Below are 24,335 nucleotides of genomic sequence, written 5' to 3'. Positions count from 1 at the left end.
ACCTACAAACTCAACAGGAGATCGAAGAAAAGAAGAGCAACAACTCTCTCATCAGAAAAGCGACCACTTTCTGGAAAGTAGGACGTGCGGAGAAGTGAATCCGAGGCAATATTCGGGAGGATAGACGGCGGGGGAGGGGCCTCCGTCGGCCGCTTCTGGCAAGTGATAAGCCGGGGAGCACAAAACCGTAACTTTTAAAAGTCCGCTCCGCTGAGGGACGTCACTCCGGTGGCTAAGCGGGGGGTGGAACCCTCCGGGACAGTGTGGTCTCAGGACCCTCACGGTCACAGAAAAACTGGGGGTGCCTCAGTGCGGCAGAGCTCCCAGGTAACGGAGCCGGGAAGCCGGCTGCAGAGACGGAGCCCAGGCACGGGCTCTCAGCTCGGGTCTCCATAAACCGTGATCCGCGGCACAGTCGGGCCACTGCTCCTCCAGCAGGGACCCAACAAGCGGCAGATCCGGGGAGACTCACCTTCCTACTCCGGGAGGAGCCGCGCGGGAGCGCACTGCGGGAATCTGCTGGGTTTGGAGACTCCACCCGGGTCGGGTGCCAGAGATAGAGGCGCGGGGTCGCAGGCCGGGTGAGCACGGAGTGCGGCCGGAGACCGGGGAGACGGGAGTGACTGACGGCTTTTCTCTGGGGGCTCACTGAGGAGCGGGGCCCCGAGTTCTCGGCTCCTTGGGAACAGAGATTGGGAGGCTGCCATTTTCACTCTCCGCCTCCAAAGCTGTACGGAAAGCCCGCAGGGAACAAAAGCCCCGGAGAGCAAACCCGAGCAGGTTACTTAGCCGGGAGGGGGCAAGGGCGGGGCAATTCCGCCTCCGGCAGAGACATTTGGAAACCACGGCAACAGGCCCCTCCCCAGAAGATCAGCGAGAACAGCCAGCCAAGACCAAGTTTACCGATCAATGAGAACGGCAGAACTCCAGCGCTAGGGGAATATGCACATAGAATTCATGGCTTTTTTACCATGATTCTTTAGTCTTTTAAAGTTAATTTTTTTTTTAACTGTCTTTTTGTCTTTTTATTTCTTTTTGAATTTTTCTTTTTCCCTTTTTCAAACAACATCTTATCAATCCCTTTTTTTTAAAAAAAAAAAAATTTATTTTTCATTTTTAGAGTCATATTCTATCTCTTCATAGTAGTTACCCATATTTTTGGCTTAATATATATAAGTTGTTCTCTCTTTAAAATTTTGAGATAGTTTCTTCTAACAGATTAAAATATACCCTAAATCTCTAGTATATGGTGCTTTCTATTCCCCTGCCTGATCACATCCTCCCCCCTTTTTTTTTCTCTTTTTCTTTTTTCTTTTTTTAAATCCTCTTCTTTCTTTTTTCAAACAACTTCTTATCAATTCCTTTTATAACATTTTTTATAATTTCCATTTTTACAGTCATATCCCATCCCTTCATCATATCAACCCTTATTTTTGTACATATATAAGTTTTTCTTTCTTTAAAATTTTGGGAGGCACTTTCTTCTAAAAGACCAAAATACACCCCAAATCTAGTGTGTGGCACTGATCTATATACCATATAGATCATATTTGATCACATTCTGGTTTTCCTTTTGTTGTTGTTGTTTTGTTTGTTTTTGTTTTTATCTTTATCTTTTTTCTTTTTTTCTTTTTCTTTTTTCTCTCTTTTCCTTTCTTATCCCACTGCTTCAGGTCTTTCCGATTTGTTTAGAGTATATTTTCTGGGGACGTGGTTATTCTGCTACATTTTGTTCTCTCATTAATCTACTCTCCTCTGCACAAAATGACAAGACGGAAAAAATCACCTCAACAAAAAGAACAAGAGGTAGTACCGACTGCCAGGGACCTACTCAATACGGACATTAGTACGATGTCAGATCTAGAGTTCAGAATCATCACTTTAAAGATACTAGCTGGGCTTGAAAAAAATATGGAAGTTATTAGAGAAACCCTTTCTGGAGAAGTAAAAGAGCTAAAATCCAACCAAGTAGAAATCAAAAAGGCTATTAATGAGGTGCAATAAAAAATGGGGGCGCTAACTGCTAGAATAAATGAGGCAGAAGAGAGAATCAGTAATATAGAAGATGAAATGATGGAAAATAAAGAAGCTGAGAAAAAGAGAGATAAACAACTACTGGATCACGAGGGCAGAATTCGAGAAATAAGCGATACCATAAGACGAAACAACATTAGAATAATTGGGATCCCAGAAGAAGAAGAAAGAGAGAGAGGGCCAGAAGGTATAATAGAGCAAATTATAGCAGAGAACTTCCCTAATTTGGGGAAAGAAACAGGCATGAAAATCCAGGAAGCACAGAGAACCCCTCTCAAAATCAATAAAAATAGGTCAACACCCCGACATCTAATAGTAAAACTTACGAGTCTCAGAGACAAAGAGAAAATCCTGAAAGCAGCTCGGGAGAAGAGATATGTAACCTACAATGGTAGAAACATTAGATTGGCAACAGACCTATCCACAGAGACCTGGCAGGCCAGAAAGGACTGGCAGGATATATTCAGAGCACTAAATGAGAAAAATATGCAGCCAAGAATACTCTATCCAGCTAGGCTGTCATTGAAAATTGAAGGAGAGATAAAAAGCTTCCAGGACAAACAAAAACTAAAGGAATTTGCAAACACAAAACCAGCCCTACAGGAAATCTTGAAAGGGGTCCTCTAAGCAAAGAGAGAGCCTAAAAGCAACATAGACCAGAAAGGAACACAGACAATATACGGTAACAGGCACCTTACAGGCAATACAATGGCACTAAATTCCTATCTTTCAATAGTTACCCTGAATGTAAATGGGCTAAACGCCCCAATCAAAAGACACAGGCTAACAGACTGGATTAAAAAACAAGACCCATCGATATGCTGTCTGCAAGAGACTCATTTTAGAACCAAAGACACCCCCAGATTGAAAGTGAGGGGGTGGAAAACCATTTACCATGCTAATGGACACCAAAAGAAAGCTGGGGTGGCAATCCTTATATCAGACAAATTAGATTTTAAACCAAAGACTGTAATAAGAGATGAGGAAGGACACTATATCATACTTAAAGGATCTATCCAACAAGAAGATCTAACAATTGTAAATATCTATGCCCCTAACATGGGAGCAGCCAATTATATAAGGCAATTAATAACAAAAGCAAAGAAACACATTGACAACAATACAATAATAGTGGGGGACTTTAACATCCCCCTCACTGAAATGGACAGATCGTCTAAGCAAAAGATCAACAAGGAAATTAAGACTTTAAATGACACACTGGACCAAATGGACTTCACAGACATATTCAGAACATTCCACCCCAAAGCAACGGAATACACATTCTTCTCTAGTGCTCATGGAACATTCTCCAGAATAGATCACATCCTAGGTCATAAATCAGGTCTCAACCGATACCAAAAGATTGGGATCATTCCCTGCCTATTTTCAGACCACAATGCTTTGAAACTAGAACTCAATCACAAGAGGAAAGTCGGAAAGAACTCAAATACATGGAGGCTAAGGAGCATCCTACTGAAGAATGAATGGGTCAACCAGGAAATTAAAGAAGAATTAAAAAAAATACATGGAAACCAATGAAAATGAAAACACAACTGTTCAAAAATCTTTGGGATGCAGCAAAGGCAGTCCTAAGAGGAAAGTATATAGCAATACAAGCCTTTCTCAAGAAACAAGAAAGGTCTCAAGTACACAACCTAACCCTACACCTAAAGGAGCTGGAGAAAGAACAGCAAATAAAGCCTAAACCCAGCAGGAGAAGAGAAATCATAAAGATCAGAGCAGAAATCAATGAAATAGAAACCAAAAGAACAGTAGAACAGATCAACGAAACTAGGAGCTGGTTCTTTGAAAGAATTAACAAGATTGATAAACCCCTGGCCAGACTTATCAAAAAGAGAAGAGAAATGACCCAAATCAACAAAATCATGAATGAAAGAGGAGAGATCACAACCAACACCAAAGAAATACAAACAATTATAAGAACATATTATGAGCAACTCTATGCCAGCAAATTAGATAACCTGGAAGAGATGGATGCATTCCTAGAGATGTATCAACTACCAAAACTGAACCAGGATGAAATAGAAAACCTGAACAGACCTATAACCACTAAGGAAATTGAAGCAGTCATCAAAAATCTCCCCCTCCCCCCCAAAAAAAGCCCAGGGCCAGATGGCTTCCCAGGGGAATTCTACCAAACATTTCAAGAAGAATTAATACCTATTCTTCTGAAACTGTTCCAAAAAATAGAAACGGAAGGAAAACTTCCAAACTCATTTTATGAGGCCAGCATTACCTTGATCCCAAAACCAGACAAAGACCCCATCAAAAAGGAGAATTACAGACCAATATCCCTGATGAACATGGATGCAAAAATTCTCACCAAAATACTAGCCAATAGGATCCAACAGTATATTAAAAGGATTATTCACCATGATCAAGTGGGATTTATCCCTGGGCTGCAAGGTTGGTTCAACATCCGCAAATCAATCAGTGTGATACAATACATTAACAAAAGAAAGAACAAGAATCATATGATCCTCTCAATAGATGCAGAAAAAGCTTTTGACAAAGTACAGCATCCTTTCTTGATCAAAACTCTTCAGAATATAGGGATAGAGGGTACATACCTCAATATCATAAAAGCCATCTATGAAGAACTGAGAGCTTTCCCCCTAAGGTCAGGAACACGGCAGGGATGTCCACTATCACCACTGCTATTCAACATAGTATTGGAAGTCCTAGCCACAGCAATCAGACAACAAAAAGAAATCAAAGGCATCCAAATTGGCAAAGAAGAAGTCAAACTCTCACTCTTTGCAGATGACATGATACTTTATGTGGAAAACCCAAAAGATTCCACCCCAAAACTGCTAGAACTCATACAGGAATTCAGTCAAGTGGCAGGATATAAAATCAATGCACAGAAGTCAGTGGCTTTCCTATACACCAACAACAAGACAGAAGAAAGAGAAATTAAGGAGTCCATCCCATTTACAATTGCACCCAAAACCATAAGATACCTAGGAATAAATCTAACCAAAGAGACAAAGGATCTATACTCAGAAAACTATAAAATACTCATGAAAGAAATTGAGGAAGACACAAAGAAATGGAAAAACGTTCCATGCTCATGGATTGGAAGAACAAATATTGTGAAGATGTCCATGCTACCTAGAGCAATCTACACATTCAATGCAATCCCCATCAAAATACCATCCACTTTTTTCAAAGAAATGGAACAAATAATCCTAAAATTTGTATGGAACCAGAAAAGACCCCGCATAGCCAGAGGAATATTGAAAAATAAAAGCAAAGCCGACGGCATCACAATTCCGGACTTCAAGCTCTATTACAAAGCTGTCATCATCAAGACGGCATGGTACTGGCACAAAAACAGACACATAGATCAATGGAACAGAATAGAGAGCCCAGAAATGGACCCTCAACTCTATGGTCAACTAATCTTCGACAAAGCAGGAAAGAATGTCCAGTGGAACAAAGACAGTCTCTTCAACAAATGGTGTTGGGAAAATTGGATAGCCACATGCAGAAGAATGAAACTGGACCATTTCCTTACACCACACACAAAAATAGACTCCAAATGGTTGAAAGACCTCAATGTGAGACAGGAGTCCATCAAAATCCTAAAGGAGAACACAGGCAGCAACCTCTTTGACCTCAGCCGAAGCAACTTCTTCCTAGAAACATCACCAAAGGCAAGGGAAGCAAGAGCAAAAATGAACTATTGGGACTTCATCAAGATAAAAAGCTTTTGCAAAGCAAAGGAAACCGTCAACAAAACCAAAAGACAACCGACAGAATGGGAGAAGATATTTGCAAATGACATATCAGATAAAGGGCTAGTATCCAAAATCTATAAAGAACTCATCAAACTCAACATCCAAAGAACAAAGAATCCAATCAAGAAATGGGCAGAAGACATGAACAGACATTTTTCCAAAGAAGACATCCAAATGGCTAACAGACACATGAAAAAGTGCTCAATATCGCTCAGCATCAGGGAAATCCAAATCAAAACCTCAATGAGATACCACCTCACACCAGTCAGAATGGCTAAAATTAACAAGTCAGGAAAGGACAGATGTTGGCGGGGATGCGGAGAAAGGGGAACCCTCCTACACTGTTGGTGGGAATGCAAGCTGGTGCAGCCACTCTGGAAAACTGTATGGAGATTCCTCAAAAAGTTGAAAATAGAGCTACCATACGATCCAGCCATTGCACTACTGGGTATTTACCCCAAAGATACAAAAGTAGGGATCCGAAGGGGTACGTGCACCCCGATGTTTATAGCAGCAATGTCCACAATAGCCAAACTGTGGAAAGAGCCAAGATGTCCATCGGCAGATGAATGGATAAAGAAGAGGTGGTATATATATACAATGGAATATTATGCAGCCATCAAAAGGAATGAGATCTTGCCATTTGCAACGACGTGGATGGAACTGGAGGGTATTATGTTGAGTGAAATAAGTCAAAAAGAGAAAGACATGTATCATATGATCTCACTGATATGAGGAATTCTTAATCACAGGAATCAAACTGAGGGTTGTTGGAGTGGGGGGTGGGGTGGGAGGGATGGGTTGACTGGGTGATAGACACTGGGGAGGGTATGTGCTCTGGTAAGCGCTGTGAATTGTGCAAGACTGTTGAATCTCAGATCTGTACCTCTGAAACAATGCAATATATGTTAAGAAAAAAAAGAAGAAGAAGAAGGTAGCGGGAGGGGAAGAATGAAGCGGGGGAAATCGGAGGGGTAGACGAACCATGAGAGACGATGGACTCTGAAAAACAAACAGGGTTCTAGAGGGGAGAGGGGTGGGAGGATGGGTTAGCCTGGTGGTGGGTATTGAGGAGGGCACATTCTGCATGGAGCACTGGGTGTTGTGCACAAACAATGAATCATGGAACACTTCATCTAAAACTAATGATGTAATGTATGGGGATTAACATAAGAATAAAAAAAAAAAAAAAACCCTGTATGGCAAAAACATAAGCAAATTCTGTCTTGATGGTGGGTTAGTATCCTTTAATATATAAAGAGCTTATAAAAACTGAAGGAAAAGTTCCATAATCCAACAGGAAAATGAGCAAAGGCCATTATTCATTGCAAGGAAGAAGAAGCTTATTGCCCCAAGCATTAGAAAACATATTACCCTCACTCACCATAAAGAGAAATACATACTTTAACTGCACCAAGACACCATGTCCCAAACATTAGGCTCACCAGGATCCAGAAGTTGGTAGCATAGCTATTCCAATGGTGAGGGTCCATCCATCTTTTCCTGCCCTACTAGTGAGAATGCAACATGTTACTAAGTGGGGGAGCGTAGTTGTCACCATCTAACAAAACTATCAGCACATCTTCCCTTCGAACAGGTTATATCTAAGAGTCTCTCCCAAAGATAAGTGAGCAGAAAAAAAAAAAAGTATGTGCACAGGTCATTTGTTGTGACACTGTTCGAAATAGAGTGGCAATAACCCAGATGTTCATACTAGGGGACTGAGTAAATGACATGGTCCCCTGAGAGAGGGGAGCACTGTGAACCTGGAAGGAGCAGTGAGGACGGTCCCCACTGCTCTAAGGGCGATGACTGGGGTACAGAGAAGTAATAAAACCAGCATGCAGGGCAGCTTGTTGACTTCCTCTCTTCTCTGTAAGAAGGCAATGTGTGCGTATGTTAGCGTATATGAATTTGCCTATATTTTCAAAAGAAATAAGCTAAGGATAAATAGCAAGCTTATGAAAATCACTTCCCCTGGCGGAAGGGGGTGCAGGACCAGGGACAGAAAGATGATGTCTCTTTAATGTACTTTATTTTGACTTGGGAACCATGTCAATGTTTTACATAATTTATAAAAAGAAAGAAAGCATTCACTAACAACTGAAAACAGATTGAAAAAAGTGAAACACACCTAGTGTTCTATATCAGATTAGTGTGAATGTCCCACACAGAGAAAATAATTACTTCAAGTGACTTTAAAACTCAGTCTTTGGACCATACATTCATAGTGGAAAATATTTACATTGTTATTTGAACCTGCTAGAGGTATACTGTAGGAGCCCAGATTTTCAGTATACAAGAAGGTGGGTAGTATTTAAAGAATTTAAAGACTGTATCATCTCCAGCTAGAATAGGAAATATCAGTATCAGTTTACTTTTCTCTTTAAAAAGGAAGTGTTTCCTAGCTCTGTACTTGGAAAAGGATCAGAAGTAAAGACAATCCAGTAGCAAGGAGTATCCTTGGCACTCAGACTGGGAACCTTTTAAATACCTCTCCCACTGGGACGCCTGGGTGGCTTAGTCAGTTAAGCCTATGCTTTCTGCTCAGGTCATGATCCCAGAGTCCTGGGATCAAGTCCCGCATCAGGCTCCTTGCTCAGCAGAGAGCCTGCTTCCCCCTCTGCCTGCCACTCCCCCTGCTTGTGCATATTCTCTCTCTTTCTTTCTCTCTCTAACAAATAAATAAAATCTTTCAAATAAATACCTTTACCATGATAAGGAACCTCCTGCTCAGATAAATAGCTGATTCCAGGTCTAGGGCAGGAGATGTTCACAAGGGGACCTCTCGACATGCCAGCAAGGAAGCTAAGGAAGACCATTGGGATGGAGTGAGAAGGACATAGGAGCCAAAGACCGGGTAGTTTGAGAATCAGAAAGAACAGCTACAGTGGATTGCAGTCAAACCAGTGATGGATACTCCACGAGTCCAGAATGATCCTCCAAACGAGAGAAGCCCACAAAGTCCATTGATCCCCCTTCTCAAGTAGCTAGGACACCACATCATTACTCTGAAAAATAAAGGGAAAGAATCCAGCTTTGATCCTGCCTTTCTAGGGCAAGTTGTATTTGAAGGTAATCAAAAAGTTGATGAAAGAAATTTGCTAATCATGAGGAAATCACAGCAAATAAATGCCAAAGGAATGAAGAAGGAGAAAATCAGCATTTTAATACTCCTAAAGAGACAGTGGAATAAGGCAGGGATCATCCATGGTTGGTACAGCCTTCATGTCATAGGTTGATGGCAAGCTTTTTCATGAATGACGCTGCCTTAAATGGAGAAAATATGGATCTGAAGAGGGCACTTAAGCAGCTCAAGACCTTTGTTGTGTTGCGGTGTCCGGGCTGGAGAATTGGCACAAAACAGTGACTCCCAAAGCCTGCCCACGGAGAGCTTGGGTGTCTCCTCCAGAGGGGGGTCCTTTCCTACCCACCTGACGGAAGGGTGGGTCCGGTCTAACCCAGTCATCCCCACAGAATCTTCCATTCCCTCACCCTTTGGGTATCTGTGGCTATTCTAGCTATCTGAAGGGGAAGATTGTTGGTGTGAGTAAGAAGGAAGTGTCAAGTTATGTTTATGTATTGTTGATTTTTTTTAAACACAGCATATTTACTTTTGTTCACTATGTGGGTTGATAGTAATCATTATATCGTTGGTGTGTAAATATGCACATGCATTACACAGTTGTACTAGATGGTGTGCTGATGAGGTGCAAAATGGAAAGCGTGGATCCCCAGGAAGAGAGTGTTGTACTTGTAGAACTCTGTTGTCTTCCAGTCCAGCTGTCATCCAACCAGATTTAGCAGTGTTCTGGCGTGTGTGAAGTGCAGAGAGAGGATGGGGAAGCAGCTGGAAGATAAAGAAAGAGAAAAACGCACCATTGCTGACGCATCTCTAGGAGCAATGACATGAGGTTGTCCTGACCAGAGCGCACTTGCTCTTAAATATTCAGAGTTGAACACTTCTCACCTTAAAGCTGCTTCTATTTCTCCTCTCTCTCTTCTCCTCACTAAGTTGGTGGAGTTTCTATAAGTTGGAAAACCTGATTTTTCTTTATTGTTTTGCTCCAGATCTCAGAATTTCACTGCAGCCATCCTCTTTGTGTATTCTGTTTGCATTCGGGCATTTTTGTGTCAGCATAGACTATTCCTGATAGCTCCCTAAGCAGCTTCTACAGGGACCATCTGAGTGGTCAGGCAACGCTGAGTCCGTTTGGCTACATCTACTGAGTGATGATTTTTTCCAAGAAGCTGAAAAGTGTGGGGGTTCCTCCCTCATGGCAAGCCCCTCGTTCCTGCACTTACCTCTTGTCCACACTCCAGGCGGCCTGTGGGCCAGGCACTAAGGCCTTCCTCTTGCCACCAGAGCCAGCCCTTAAAAACTCAGCTTGGACTGAGCTATCCCCGCTCAAAGACCGTGGTGCCCTCCCTTGGCCCTCCCCGCCACCGCCCCACTCCATACCCCTCCCCAGGTGCTCACCCCAGCCCGCTAGACAGCCTGCTAGGTACCTCCCCACTCTGGCTTCCTTCAATCACCCTGATAGCAAAATGGCATTTTTTTTCTTGAAGACTCTATTTAAAAGACTTCCTCCATCTCTCCAGTCAAATTGAAGAGAAATGTTAACCCTATCACAAAAACAAAAAGCCTCCCCCCTTGGATAAAGGCCCTTATACTGTAATATAAGCATTATCATAGTTTTCACAGGTATATTTTTATGTAGTTGTAAATACATAATAGAATTCTGGATCTCCTTTTTTTTTCCTTCACTTAATAGATAATTTTTTTTCAAGGTTCTTTTAAGATTTTATTTATTTATTTGAGAGAGAGAATGAAAGAGAGCACATGAGAGGGGTAAGGGTCAGAGGGAGAAGCAGACTCCCCGCTGAGCAGGGAGCCCGATGCGGGACTCGATCCTGGGACTCCAGGATCATGACCTGAGCCGAAGGCAGTCGCTTAACCAACTGAGCCACCCAGGCACCCTCAAGGTTCTTTTAAAACCATGATTTCCAAGGCGGATTTATAGTCCATCAAGTGACTGGCTCCTAATTTGTACCTATTTTGGGACAATTCTGTTGTTTCTTGTTTCAGTAACGCTGCTGCTTTTTCTGGGCTTGCCAGGGTCTTGGGTCTTGACTTGACCCTCCAGTTAGGCGTTATTTCCATAGGCAGCCTTCGGTCTCCTATACATTCTGCTTTTTCTGAACTCCTGAAGGCGTTCTGTCTTATTTTTCTCACTTCCCAACAAGGTGTGTTATACCTCAGTAAACAAAGGCAAGACCTTTGCCCATACCATCTACGAGAGAAAACGAAGCCCTGAAGTCGAGGACTCATGCCTTGAGGTAGCCCGTATTTGGATAGCCCTAACTCCCTGCACGACACCCTCTTTCACAGCTCCTTGTGGCTTATGTAACAGCCGCGGTGCTGAGCCGTCTTTACCTGATTGTGTCTGTCCCTCCCCTTCCCTGGAGCCTCTGGCTGAGCGCTGCAGTAGCAGAGATGACCAGACTCCTCAGCCCTGCGCTCAGGCAGGTGTGGTCCCAGACTTCCGTTGACGTCCCCTAGTTGGAGGGTTTCAGTAACATTCAGCAGCCTGCTGAACCGCCTCACTCTTCATTTCGCTGTCTGAGAACGTTGCCTGTTCTCTACGCAGAGTCTGTTCATATTGGCTTATTTTAAATTAATTAGTGAATCAATATTTTGAGGACCTGCCACATTTGAGCTGTCATTCACCATCTGAAGACACCAAACAGTTCGCCTTCTGGGTGCTCGCCCTCTCACTTCGAGTCGAGGGCTGGGGAGGATTCAGCATTTCTCGGTACATGTGGGCATTGGGAGCAGGAAAGACAGGGAGGTGTCATAAAGTTGAGTGAAGAACAGGCTGGGGGTTTCTGGAGGTGTTCATTGAGAGCCTTCCCATTTCACCTCCAGCCCCTCTCCTTTCTTGACACCATCTGGCCTGCCTCATGCTGTTGGCCTCCTCTTGGCTTTGACGAGTCTTCCAGGGTGCCATGTTTTCTCTGATGTGCAGGCCATTGTATGTGTACTCCTTGGTCTGGCAGCCCCGAGCCCTCACCCCCAACACACACACACTTGCTCATCCTTCAGGGACGTGTCCTGTCCTCTGGAAACCTTCCTTTCCCAGAGCCACATGCTCCTGTTCTATGACTCTTACACATGTATTCCAGCCCCAACCCTACCTTGTGCACCCCATGCACCTGGTCACTGCTGAGTCCTCCATACCTGAAGTGGTAGCATCACTGGTGATAAGTATTTGTTGGATCAATGAATAAAGAGCAAGAGGACTCAGTTTTCCCTAACTACAGGATGGGGTTAGTTAAAACATAAGTCAGATCATGACACCCCTATGCTGACCCACCATAGCATCTCACTGTAGGGAAAGACCAGTCATCCCAGTGGCCTCAAGGCACCAATACCTGTCTGGCCTCATCGCTTATTACACGTCTTCTTGCTCACTGCTGTCTAGTCCCATACCTGTTTCTTAGTTGGGTCAGGCACACTCCTGCCCCAGGACCTTTACATTGGTTATTCCATCTTTCAAACATTCTTCCCTTAGAGACTTCTATGTCTCTTTCTTCAGGGTTGTTTTTTTTTTTTTTTTTAGCATCTTTTTTCTTTTTAAAGATTTATTTATTTATTTGACAGAGAAAGAGAACACGCATACCTGGGTGGGTGGTAGGGGCAGAGGGAGAGAGACAGAGGGAATCCCAAGCAGACTCCCCACTGAGCACAGAGCCTGATGCGGGGCTTGATCTCACAACCCTGAGATCATGACCTGAGCTGAAATCAAGAGTCAAATGCTTAACCACCTGAGCCACCCCTCTTTCTTCTTCTGTTTTTTAACTCAACTGTTACTTCAGTGAGACCAACCCTAAGTACCTCTCTTTTAAGTACAACTTTTTCCCCCCAATTTCATGTGTCCCTTCCCTGCTTTGTTTTCCTTGTTCACTGTATTATCAGGCAACATTCATACTTCCCTTATTTTTATTTTATTTTTTCCTCCCCTGGAATCTGAGACAGGGGTTTTGTCTGTTTGGTTCATTGCTGAAACTCCCAACACCTTGAAGAATGTGTGGCTTAGAGTAGGCATTCAGAAAATACCAGTTGAGTTAAAATGAACGATAATGCCTGTTCTATTTTAGTCCACGCAACAGTGTGAGGAAAAGTGAGATGTGTTGTACAAACTTAAAATTACAGAAGCTTCTCCATTGAATCGTATGTTGTACACCTGAAGCTAATGTAACATTGTGTGCCAAATAGACCCCCCCAAAAAAATTTTTTTAAAAACCATTTCAAAAGCTTTTTAGGGCAAGTGGCTTCACGTTGGTCTCTTGTGTCTTCCCACAGAAGGTGTTCGTGTGGTTGAGCTTTCACAAGTTGTTCCAGCCATACTGGTTGTTGTCATTGACATTGTCTTTGAATTTCTCCCAGAGGCTGGGACTCAACGGTGTGGTTTATTTGCATGATCAGGTAGATATAATGGCTTAGAGACCAAAGATTCTGCCTGACAAAACAGGACTTGTAGAAACGGGCTACTTTCCTTTTATGCAAATGATAAACCTGTTGGCTTCAGCTAAGGATCACTTCCACATGCGATTTTATTTTTAGGGCCTGACAAGCAAAGGAGCTATTTGTGATTCCAACTGCCTTTTTGGCCTTTGATTTCCATCAGTAGGACTCTTGCCTTTTACTTCTGTGCAGACCAGAGAGTGATGGGATCAGCCTTACAGTTCCTTTATCTGAGTCTCAGCCTTCAGGAGTGATACTCTTCTGAGGAGTCCATTCCCTCCTAAATTGCTTTTTGACACTTGAGAAATTTACTCCAGTGTGCCTTTTGTCAACAGTTCAGGCTCTCATCTTTTCAGCCCAGCTGTACATAATAGTTTCCCTAGCTTGCATCCTGACCTCTTCTCTCTCTCCCTCTCTCTCTCAGCTCATCATCACCACCATTTGAAAAACTACAGTTTGGGTAAAATTTGAAGTATAACATGACTGGCTTTTTAGTTTTTAAAGCCAGATCACTTCTTGTGTGATGAGACTGTATTTGTCACTAAAGTCTTTTCTGTCATGCCAGTTACACCATCAGAATCAGCGTCAACGTCATGAATGTGATAGTAGCCAGTATTCTTCCCCACTTTGTTAACAAAGTTCTCAAATAGACAAAAATGGTGAAAGAAATGTACAGTAGGAACCCACAGCCTAGACTCTGCGGTTAACAGCTTCCTTTACTTTCCTTTACTTCCTTTTACTTTCTGTGGCCTCTCAATCCATATATCTATGTGCCCTTCAATCCACATTTTTTTGATACATAAAAGAACACTTAACCCAGAGATGTTTCAGCGTACCTTAACTAGCATTCAGTATTGGTCACCAAACCAATTGTTTTTCTTTCTTATCTGTAGCATTGAGTTATTTTACTGTTTGTCTCCCCAGATGAATATAAGTGCAGTGAAGGGAGTTTCATTCACGCTTGCTCTATTTAATGATGTATCCTTAGTTCTTCCCAAGTTGTTTTCTGGCTCATAGTAAGTGCTCAATAAATGTACTACTGTTGAGTGAATTGACAGTACTTAGAAACCTATGATGTTGGCATTTTACAACTCTGCATCACTGACTGGTTTCCCTACTTCCCACCTTAATTTTGTGACCTGGATTAAAAGATATGTTAGTTTATCAATTAAATATTTATTGAACACCTATCACTTGGTAAGCCTGACTCATCCCATGAAGAACAGGCTTTAGTTTTGGAACTTTTGTGCCAAGGGTTTGATGCTGGGAGCAGTTTAGGCATGGCCTGCTCCTTGGTAATATAGATCTACCTACCTATGGAATCCATCATACCAGTTAATTAAGCATTTCCCATGGGCTTAATCGGTCATGCATGCAAAAATATTTGCTCAGTTTCCTACTGTGCTCTGGGAGTCAGCATAAAACGTGGTTCAGTCTCAAAGAACATAGAGTCTGTCATCAAGATAATAACGTGGGAAAGAGACTGTAACTCTTCATGATCTAAGAGGAGGTCTACTTATCTCCGTGTTGGGAAGTTAGGGAATCCCTCAACCAGGAGGTGAAAGGAGCTAAGCCTTCCAGGAAGGAGCAGGTGGGAAACATGCCAGACATGCCAGCACAAGAGAAGATGGAAAGCATGCATTCATTACACACCCCAAATGGGTAGGTCATCATGGAGCAAAGATATCAGAGGGTGACCCGAAATGAAGCCAGAATGACAGGTAGGCTGGGTGGTGCTTCATCCTGAAGGAGGTGAAGATTTTCAGCCACAAACTGCCACGGTTCTATGTTTGTTGCAAAGAATGCCCGGTCAAGGCAGCACAGAGGATGTGCCCGACGGAGCAGGGAAGGAGGAAGGGCAAGGCTGAAGGTACAGAGAGCACTCAGAAAGCCACTGCAGAATTGACAAGAGCATAATGGTCTACAATACTAGTTGATTTCGAAAGGCAAGAATTGGAAACATCCTAAATGTCTCATAGGGTGGACTCGTCAGTATTTCTGTCTTGTGGACTTGGTCACGAGGGTTCATTGGCTCTTGTCCCTGGGAGTTGTTGAAACAAGCTTTAGGTTGAGATGGATTCGGGCTTGCAGGATATCTTTATTTTCTCCCTATCCTGGCTTTGCCTTTCTCTGCAGGGGCATCCTTCTCCCAGGGACACACAGATGACATCCGCAGCCCTCGACTTCCACCCTGCCAGCTTGGTGACTGTAGCAGAGACACCGTGACCCCAAAAGTAGCTCTGACTAGTCTTAGAGCAGCTGTGATTGGCGGGACTTGGATCATACCCCCATTTTTCAAATGAGCCATGGTCAGGGAGAGTCCTCTGTATCATATGCCCATCCTTGGAAGAGGATAGAGAGGGGGCAGCCAAGGCGTCAGGACTGGCACCAATCCAACCACCTGAATGAAACAGAATCACATGGCCTGGGAGAAGTGTGGTTCCATAAAGCAATGCTGGCGGACCAGAACCATGGGGCATCCCAGCTGATGGAAAGAGTTCATGCACTGAAATACTACTAATTTAACAAGCAGTGATGAGCTGTGGGTATTAACCCACAACGATTGCCTATGGCACATTTGTAAGTGAAAGAAATTTACAAGAGAGTAGGTATAGTAGGATCCGGTATTGATTTGAGTATTAAAAACAGTCCATGGGTTGCCTGGGTGGCTTAGTCAGTTAAGCATCTGACTCTTGATTTAGGCTCAGGTCATGATCTTGGGGTCCTGGGATCGAGCCCCACATCGGGGGGGGGGTGTCCGTGCTCAGCAGGGAGTCTGCTTGAGGATTTTCTCTCTCCTCTCCCTCTGCCCCTATCCACTCTCACACATGCTGCCCCCCAAAATAAATGAATAAATCTTTTTTAAAAATCCAGTAATAGTGGTTATTTCGAGGTGATAGATGATCTCTTATTTTTCTTACATCTTTTTCTATTGTCTGAAAAAAGTTTTACACAGAGGATATATTTCTGTTATAATCAGGAAAACCTAAATAAGTTATCATTTGAATAGGGCAAAAGAAAACTTATCTATTGCAGAAGTCTCAACAAGAATCAATGAGGCCAGAACTAGGAAAGGTGTAGAGGAGAGAGAGGGTTGAGAGATTTGGGGAAGCTGACATCCTCAGGGCTGGGTGAGGGCTGAGGGAGGAGCCCAGGCTGGTTTTAGGGTTTCTGCCCTTGGTGATCTGCTGGCGTGGGGATGCCCACCATGGTAGGGCCAGCTGTGGTTAAAGCCAGCAGACCACCTATTAAAATGAATATTTGCACTTTTGGGTGCAAGTGCTTAGGACTTAGTGGTGGAAAGGCAGACCTCAGAGACTCAGGTGCTGAGAGAAGGATCGATTTGACTGAATGAAATTTGTTAATTACATTTGAAATGAGGATGCTATTACTGCTTGGTAGAAATTGCATACACCTCATTTATTAAGTATTTGGTAAGCTCTGTGAGGGCAGAAACATCTTGATGTTGTAATCTCTCAATGCCTAGCATTTAACCTGGTTTTTTAGAAGGAGTGCTCTAAAATGGTTGTGGTTGAATGAATTATTCAAGCCAAACTCCCAGTATTTCTTAAAAGAAGTTATCGCTGTAATCTGCTCAGGAAGCTCATCAAGCTGATTTGTAATCATTTGTAAATAGGTGCTTCCAAAGTGCTTAAAATAATGCTTTTCTTAAAAAAAAAAAATAATAAAGTCCTAAAATATTTTAAAACCACTGTCAATGTTTAGCAAATCCCCTTCTGCTTGTCACATGTAAAATGAATCAGCTTGGCCCCCATATGTGTAGCATAAGTCACTCAAGAAACTGAGGTGATCTTACTACATTTTTTCCCCCTGGGTCTTTCATGTGTATTTTGGTCTACCTTATAATGTTATTTTCCTCTGAAGCATGTTTACCGCTATAGTTCACGGAGCCCAGAAGATAAACTATTTGGACTACAAAGCTGTATGTGAGGATGCTTTAAGGAGCTTGGGCTCTGGGACCAGCTGGTCTGGCTCTTAATCCCAACGTTGCCATTTCCTAGCATGTAGACTAGGGTAGTTGAAGTGTCTCCCCCCCCCCCCCCCGCCACCAACCCTGCCCCGAACTTTCTCATCCCTACAAACATGTTGAAAGGTTTATGAAGATAAAATCAAATAGTCACTATAAAGCATTTAGCATAGAACTCCACACATAGAACTCAAATATTAGCCATTTTAAAACAATCATATTTGTTGATCTCCTGGGATGGAGTGATTTCCAAATGTGCAGCATTTCCTGTGTCCCATTTATGGTGAAATTTCTAAAGTTCACCTTGACATGTGAATACCTTCTCTTTGACAACCTCCCAACACAAATAAACTCTCTGTTCCTGTCCTCAGAGAAAAAGAGACAGCTTGGGCTGCAGTTAGATCTCCACAGAAAGGTCCTTTTGGATAGCATCAGCCTCTCTTTGTGACTTTTGACTTACTATAAATGATATTAGGAGTACATGTGTTGAGTCCAGGGCCCTCGGGGACGATGTCACCAGGCAGGTACCCAGCTGCTGGCCAGCTCCTTGGAAGGAAGCTACCCCAGGGCCTGTGGTCACTTCCAAATCACCTGTGGGGCAGCTTGCAGCTGAGTGACCCCTCCTGGCACCCCTGTCCCGCGTCCCGTGACAGGTTCAGCGTCCCCTGGGAAGACACACGAAGGGTGTGACCCATGCCGGTGAAGGGTGACGGTGTGGGATTTCTCCTCCGGTCATCCACGGTCCTTACCGGCGCTCTCAGGTTGCCCATCCCCCACCTAACACCTCCAGACCAGAGAGGGGTGGAAATAAAGGGTTTTCGTGAAAACCCAGGAGAAGAGCAGGTGTTTGTGATTGTTTGTGCAGTGTCAAAATTGATTTAGTGCCAAATTACAGTCCTAAAGCAGCGAAGGCCCACCACTTCTCACAAGGTGTTTGACTAGATCATGTTCTCCCTCTCCCTCTTCACTGTCCAAGCTCGAGCTCCGGGAATCTTTGACACAAAAATCCATGCATATAGGAGTCTTTTCTTTGGGGGCTTTGGTGACTTTACTTTTGACTCTACCTTAGTATATTGCATTTTCCCCACCTGTGACGTTGTTTTAGGTGGTCGAGCCAAATTTCACCTTTCTAGAGAAGTGCTCGTCTAGGGACTAGATAACTGAATTTCAGAAACCAGTATCTAAAGTATGGAGATTTAGTCACCACATAACATTTTCTGAAGATAATAAAAATTAAAAAAAAACAAAAACCACGGTCTCAAAGTGTCAGGTTCTATTTCAGAATTTTCACGGTTAACCCAGAGTTTTGCAAAGAGCTATTTTAAGCTGCCTCATTGACATTGCAAATGCAGAGGGGCTCTCTTCCCCTCCCTCATCCTCCTCCAAAGCCCCTCACCACCAGCTTCTCAAAAAGAAAGGAAAAGCAACCCATTGCCCCTTGTTGGCAGTAGAATTTATTCACCAGTTTACTTTCCAGCCAACTGCAGCCATTGCCTCTGGGCACTTGTTCAAAAACGCAGAAATGAAATAACAGATTGGCCAGGCCGAACACAGCTCCCCAGTCGTAACCCTATTATCTCCTCATTCTGTCACCCCCATTAGGCAGAAGCCCGGGAGACTGGATGATGATAACACAGTGTTTATGTGGCTTGTTCATGTCCACAGTTCGCGGCTTTCCGCTGGTGGTGTTCCCGCGTTCTTCTGTGAGTGGGGCGGAGGAGAGCGAGGCCCGGGGCTTCAGGCTCCTAGGCCTTTCCACAGGCCTACCCCTGCCCATCTTTAAGGGCCCCCGTGCAGGCCTCCTGCCTGGGGAAGAGCTCCTGCGTCCTGAGAAAGCCAAAGCAAGACCAGGAACCACCTTGCTCTGCGTGCTTACCACCTACCTGTGAAGGAGTACGGTTGAAGCCGCATGTGTGGACTTTTCTGAATATCAAGTATCTCTCCATTTAGGCTATTTATAGCTTCTCTACTCAGGGCAGAGTCAAGCAGCACAGTCGCTTTATTTAATATTGTGGGGCCTCTGCAGGGTCATCTGAAAAACACATTTCTCCGGACGGAATGAATGTGTAGCAGAGGGCAGTCTCTGTTTCAACTACAGAAGATTGTTTCCTGATTATTGTCCTCTTTGTGAAATTCCTCTTAAAATTATAGGCACAAGAGAGAAATGTTTGGGGGGGATATGGGGTTACTTCCCCCCACCCCTTGACCAACTATTAAAATAGAGAAGTTTTAGAACTCACATGATGAGCGATCCAGAGGAAAATGCCTTTCTCTTCTCGAATAGTCTTTTCTATAGACTAGACACTGCTCCTTGGGGTGGGTGGCTTCTTGGGATGGCTCACATCCCAGTGAGTTTCACCTTTCGTTCTGTCTTCATTCCCTCCATCTGTTCAGTGTAGCTCCATAATTATCTCTCTCATTAGTGAGTAATTCTTAGGGGAGGTGCGGCGTCAGGGTGATGCTGACTGGTTTTGCCCCCAAATTCCCCTTTCCCTGGCTGGCATCGGGCTGGATGATGTGGGCTGCCAACAGCGGCCTCACCCCCCATGAGAACCCTTGATTCAGCCCTGCTCTGGGTTTTACTGGTCACACCTGGAAGGCAGCATGCCTGTCAGGAGACAGTGGCCTTGTGCTGAGCAAACAGGAGGGCAGAGAACACACAGCAGAATGCTTTTTGGACAGATGCATTTTACTGGGTGGGGGGGCGGGGGAAGGGCAGGTTGTCCTTCAGCATTTGATTCAGGTTAATCCATCCTGGAGACAATTCTCATGTGAAGGTTCTGCTGGGAGTATGTGGGAGTAGGCAGTCCCCTGCCTCCCCCTCCCCAGGTAAGAAAGAACAGGGTAAAATGAACACATTTAATTATGTGCATGATGGCTTATATCAAACTCGTAATCATTTCTTCTTGCTGATGAAATCCTAACTACCCTGTCCTTTCCTTTCCGCATCAGCTCATACCCCAGACAACAGCTTTCTGGGATTTGTGGTCGAGCAGCACCTCAACTCCAGCGACATCCACCACATTAACGAAATCAAAAGGCAGAACCAGTCCCTTGTGTATGGCAAAGTGGATAGCTTCTGGAAGGTGAGTTAGTCTGTGTGCGCGTCGCTCTCTCAGAAATGAAGCTTGTTGGGTAATTTAATTTAACTTTGATCCAGGGAGTAATCAAGCCAAGTGCCCAGGGCTTAATGGGATCTGCTTAGAAGTAAACAAGACTGTGCTGGGATTTGGTCGTTCAGCATTTGGCTATCTAATAAAGGCTGTCCCTGCTCGTTCACAAGTGGCTACCTAGCAAAGCCCTCTGCTCTTTGCTGGGAGTGGCACGTTACAGCTTCTTGCACGTCCTGTACTTGCTTCTGAAAGCTAGGGCCCCACGGGAGCGGATATCTTTCTGGAGCAGGCATTGCACAGAGAGCCCTTTACAGGCCTTTACAGCATTGCACAGAGAGCGTAGGGCAGCTCTAGATGCATTCCTGGGGAGCCTTTAGCTGCGGTCAGCAGCCCCCCACTGGTCAGGGCTGAACTACCCGTGAAATGAAAACACCCGCCAGGGCTGACTGCAGGCACTTTGTCACTTTGTTCTGGGAGATCTGGGACTACACAACATTCTTGGCCACAGCCTGAGACAGGTTTCCCAAAAGCGTTGGACCTTGGGGCCTCCCGGATGATTTCCACAGTCCGTCTGGGGGAGGTACAGTGGGAGAGGAGCCTGACTGGAGTGTGACCTGTTGCTCTGACCTCCAAACCTTTTTATACGGGAAGTCCGCCTTTGTGTGCCAGTGCCATCATTTTGATTGAGGCCATGGTTACACAGGACACAATAGTCTCCAGGACTTCAAAACATGCCTCTTCCGAAACATAAAAGTTATCACTTTCCAGAATGATCAGGTACTGGGGTCTCATGTTGTTACGTCTCCTTTATTAAGGAGGTTAGAAATCCAAGCACTGAGTGAGCGCAAGTGATGCACAGGGCACAGAATCCCTGCTGTTGGTTTTCTGACCCCATGTTCAGAAGAAGAAAAGCCGTGCTGCCCTCTCTTTACTTCTACAGCGCAAAGGATGCCGGATGGACAATTAAATCGGCCTATTTCCAGGGAAGCTGATTTAATTCCAGATAGTTGTCTTCGCTATAAACAGCTAGGATTTTCTCTTAGTTTAGTACGGTGATTCTCAGCGGAGGACAGTTTCACCCCCAGGGGGCACTCGGCAATGTCTGGAGACAGTTTGGGTTTTGCCACGACGGAGGGAGTTGCCTTCGGATTCTAGTGGGTAGAGGTCAGGGATGCTGCTGACAGGACAGCCCCACAACAGAGGATTACCTGGCACAAAATATGAGCAGTGCCGAGGCTGAGAGACCTCAGCTGGTAAATAAGATTGATTCCTATGTGTATTATTTCGCATTTTCTTCTCCTGAGGGAAATAAAATCAGTCAAGACTCTAGGTGGTTATTTAACATGTTCCCATAAATTGACACACCTCAGCTTCCTTTGCATCAAAACCTGCCCTGTGTTAACAGAGCATCTTTCAGCTGACTTTCAGCCACACAGGCTCACAAGGACGTGTTGGGTGTTCTCGTTCTCAGCTCAGTTGTGAAGTAAATGAATCACAGCACTGGTTTTAGGAAGACATGGGCTCTTTAAAAAAAAAAAAAAAAAAAGCCTCACTCCTGCGTCTCCTCCACACCTGCTCAAAGAAAATAGTTTGCATGTCTGTGTGGACTTGACCTTGCAATTATATCCCTTCTGTTTTGGAACCAAGTGCAGCTTCCTTTTAGGTGCCTCTGGCAGTTTTTCAGTCTCCCTAGAAAAACAAAATAATAAATTGGTTCTGAAACCTTCTTGGTCACTCTTTTTTTTTTTTTTTTTTTTTTGGATAAAGTAATACCACCACTAAAAGAATGATTTTCTTGATGCCAGTCAGAATCCCAGAAGAGTTAGTTGTGCTGGCCCAAGTGATTTATGGCATGACTTAAAGTCCCTCTACAACTCCACAGATGACCCAACCTTCCTCTCACTGTGCATCATCCAGGTATTAAAAAAGGCTGAGTGGCAGCATGTCCACATTAGTCTTTTTTCCAAATACCCCAAATCTAGAGTGTTCAGTTTTCTGTATCATCATTACTCAGTATTCTTGGATGAGAAAGGCCCTCAAAAGTGCAAAATTCTGTGAAGTTTTTACACAGATGCAGGACATGTCAAACTTGTCAACACGGTACAGGATGTGAGAATTGTTACTTGTAACAGAGCCTCCCTGTGCCCACAGTGTCCGGTGAATGCGCACAGAAGACAGGGGTGCAGGAAGGGGATGCCTCTATGCCCATATTCCCAGAGGGGAATCAGCAACTTAAGCCAGGGGCAAGTTGTATATATTGTTTTTCCTATCCCTTGCCCCATTGTCTCCCCACCCAATCTCCTGTGCCTCTGACCTCTTTGGAAAGGGGGGGTGACACCGTCCATCCCGGGGGGTTGAGGAATTTAGTGGGGACGTGTGGGCAGGCACAGGATTGTTGCTGACCATCTGTGGAGCTCCTCCTTCTCCCTCAAATTCTAGAACTCATTGAAATCCTGAAGATACTTGCTGTGCTATCAATCCTCTCCTATGTCCTCCCCTCTTCTGAGGAACTCTCCCCAGCTGCTGGGGCACTTGAGTGGGAGATGCCACCACATGCCCCCTCCACCCTTGGCTGATTGGTTCAGAGGGCTGTCCTCTGACCCAGGGCAGTCCAGCTCATTGGTGGTTGGCAGCCATGATTCTGGCTCAGAAAGCCACACGGGATCAATGAGATTCTTCACTTGGCATTGGAAAACAGAGGGACAGAGCCGTGGGGATGGAAATCAAAAGGACACGCCCAGAGTTGTGATGAGGCCAAGGCAGAAGCTTCCTAGGAGTGCAGGGATAAGGAAGTAGGACAAATTTGGAAAGGGAGAGGCTGCTGTTGAGAGGATGATGGAGTAGAACCGCAGGGAGGAGAGGTGCCCCCAGAGAGGTGGGATGCTCTGGAGGAGCCAGGTAGGAAGGACAGACAGAAGCAACCCATGCAGGAGGGCACCTGGGTGGCTCAGTCCATTGAGTGTCTGCCTTCGGCTCAGGTCATGATCCCAGGGTCCTGGGATGGAGCCCCGTGTTGGGCTCCCTGCTCAGCGGGGGGCCTGCTTCTCCCTCTCCTCCCCACTCGCTCTTTTTTTTTTTTTTTAAAGATTTTATTTATTTATTTGAGAGAGAGAATGAGATAGAGCATGAGAGGGGGGAGGGTCAGAGGGCGAAGCAGGCTCCCCGCTGAGCAGGGAGCCCGATGCGGGACTCAATCCCAGGACTCCAGGATCATGACCTGAGCTGAAGGCAGTGGCTTAACCAACTGAGCTACCCAGGCGCCCTCCCCACTCGCTCTTGAACTCTGTTGCTATCTCTGTCTGTCTCTGTCTCTCTCGGATAAATAAAAAATCTTAAAAAAAAACATGCAATGTGGAGAGAAAGAGAAATTAGGGGCCAGAGTTCCGCAAAGTTTCTTTTTTGTAGACCATACATCCTTTTATCACACTCTGCTTGCAGTATCCTGAATGGTTTCTGTTCCTCGTGGTCCTGTCTTCCCTACACTGCAGATGCCTATCAGGAAATATGATCTGTTAAAAGTAGAGGCTAAGGGTGCCTGGGTGGCTCAGTTGGTTAAGCGACTGCCTTCAGCTCAGGTCATGATCCCGGAGTCCTGGGATCGAGTCCCACATCAGGCTCCCAGCTCAGCGGGGAGCCTGCTTCTCCATCTGACCCTCTCCCCTCTCATGCTGTTTCTCTCTCTCTCTCTCTCTCTCTCTCAAATAAATAAATAAATAAATAAATAAATAAAATCTTTAAAAAAAAAAAAGTAGAGGCTAAGAAGGAATGGGCTACGTCTTCAGCTCCCCTTATTTCCGCTCCCATTTCATGGCAGAGGTACCCTGTGGTCTTGTCCTGCTGTTTTGGTATGTAGTGGAGATGTGGGAGGGGACCTTGCTGCCAGAATCCCAAAGGCACCAACTTAGGAA

General features: G+C 44.6%; 1 protein-coding gene across 1 annotated transcript in view; it reads left to right on the top strand.

The window, feature by feature from the left end:
- The window catches only part of MGAT5 (alpha-1,6-mannosylglycoprotein 6-beta-N-acetylglucosaminyltransferase), a 214,867-nt gene that overhangs the window by 104,779 nt on the left and 85,753 nt on the right, over positions 1 to 24,335 (top strand). The window contains exon 10 of the mRNA XM_035008155.1: positions 20,267 to 20,400. Coding sequence (XP_034864046.1) covers positions 20,267 to 20,400 — 134 coding nt within the window. The remainder of the gene's footprint in view (positions 1 to 20,266; positions 20,401 to 24,335) is intronic.

Source organism: Mirounga leonina, unplaced genomic scaffold (genome assembly GCF_011800145.1).
Source record: "Mirounga leonina isolate KUSES-001 unplaced genomic scaffold, KU_Mleo_1.0 Mir_151, whole genome shotgun sequence".
NCBI lineage: Eukaryota > Metazoa > Chordata > Mammalia > Carnivora > Phocidae > Mirounga > Mirounga leonina.
Note: the sequence above shows the minus strand (reverse complement) of the source record. Positions and strands in the feature narration are given on the sequence as shown.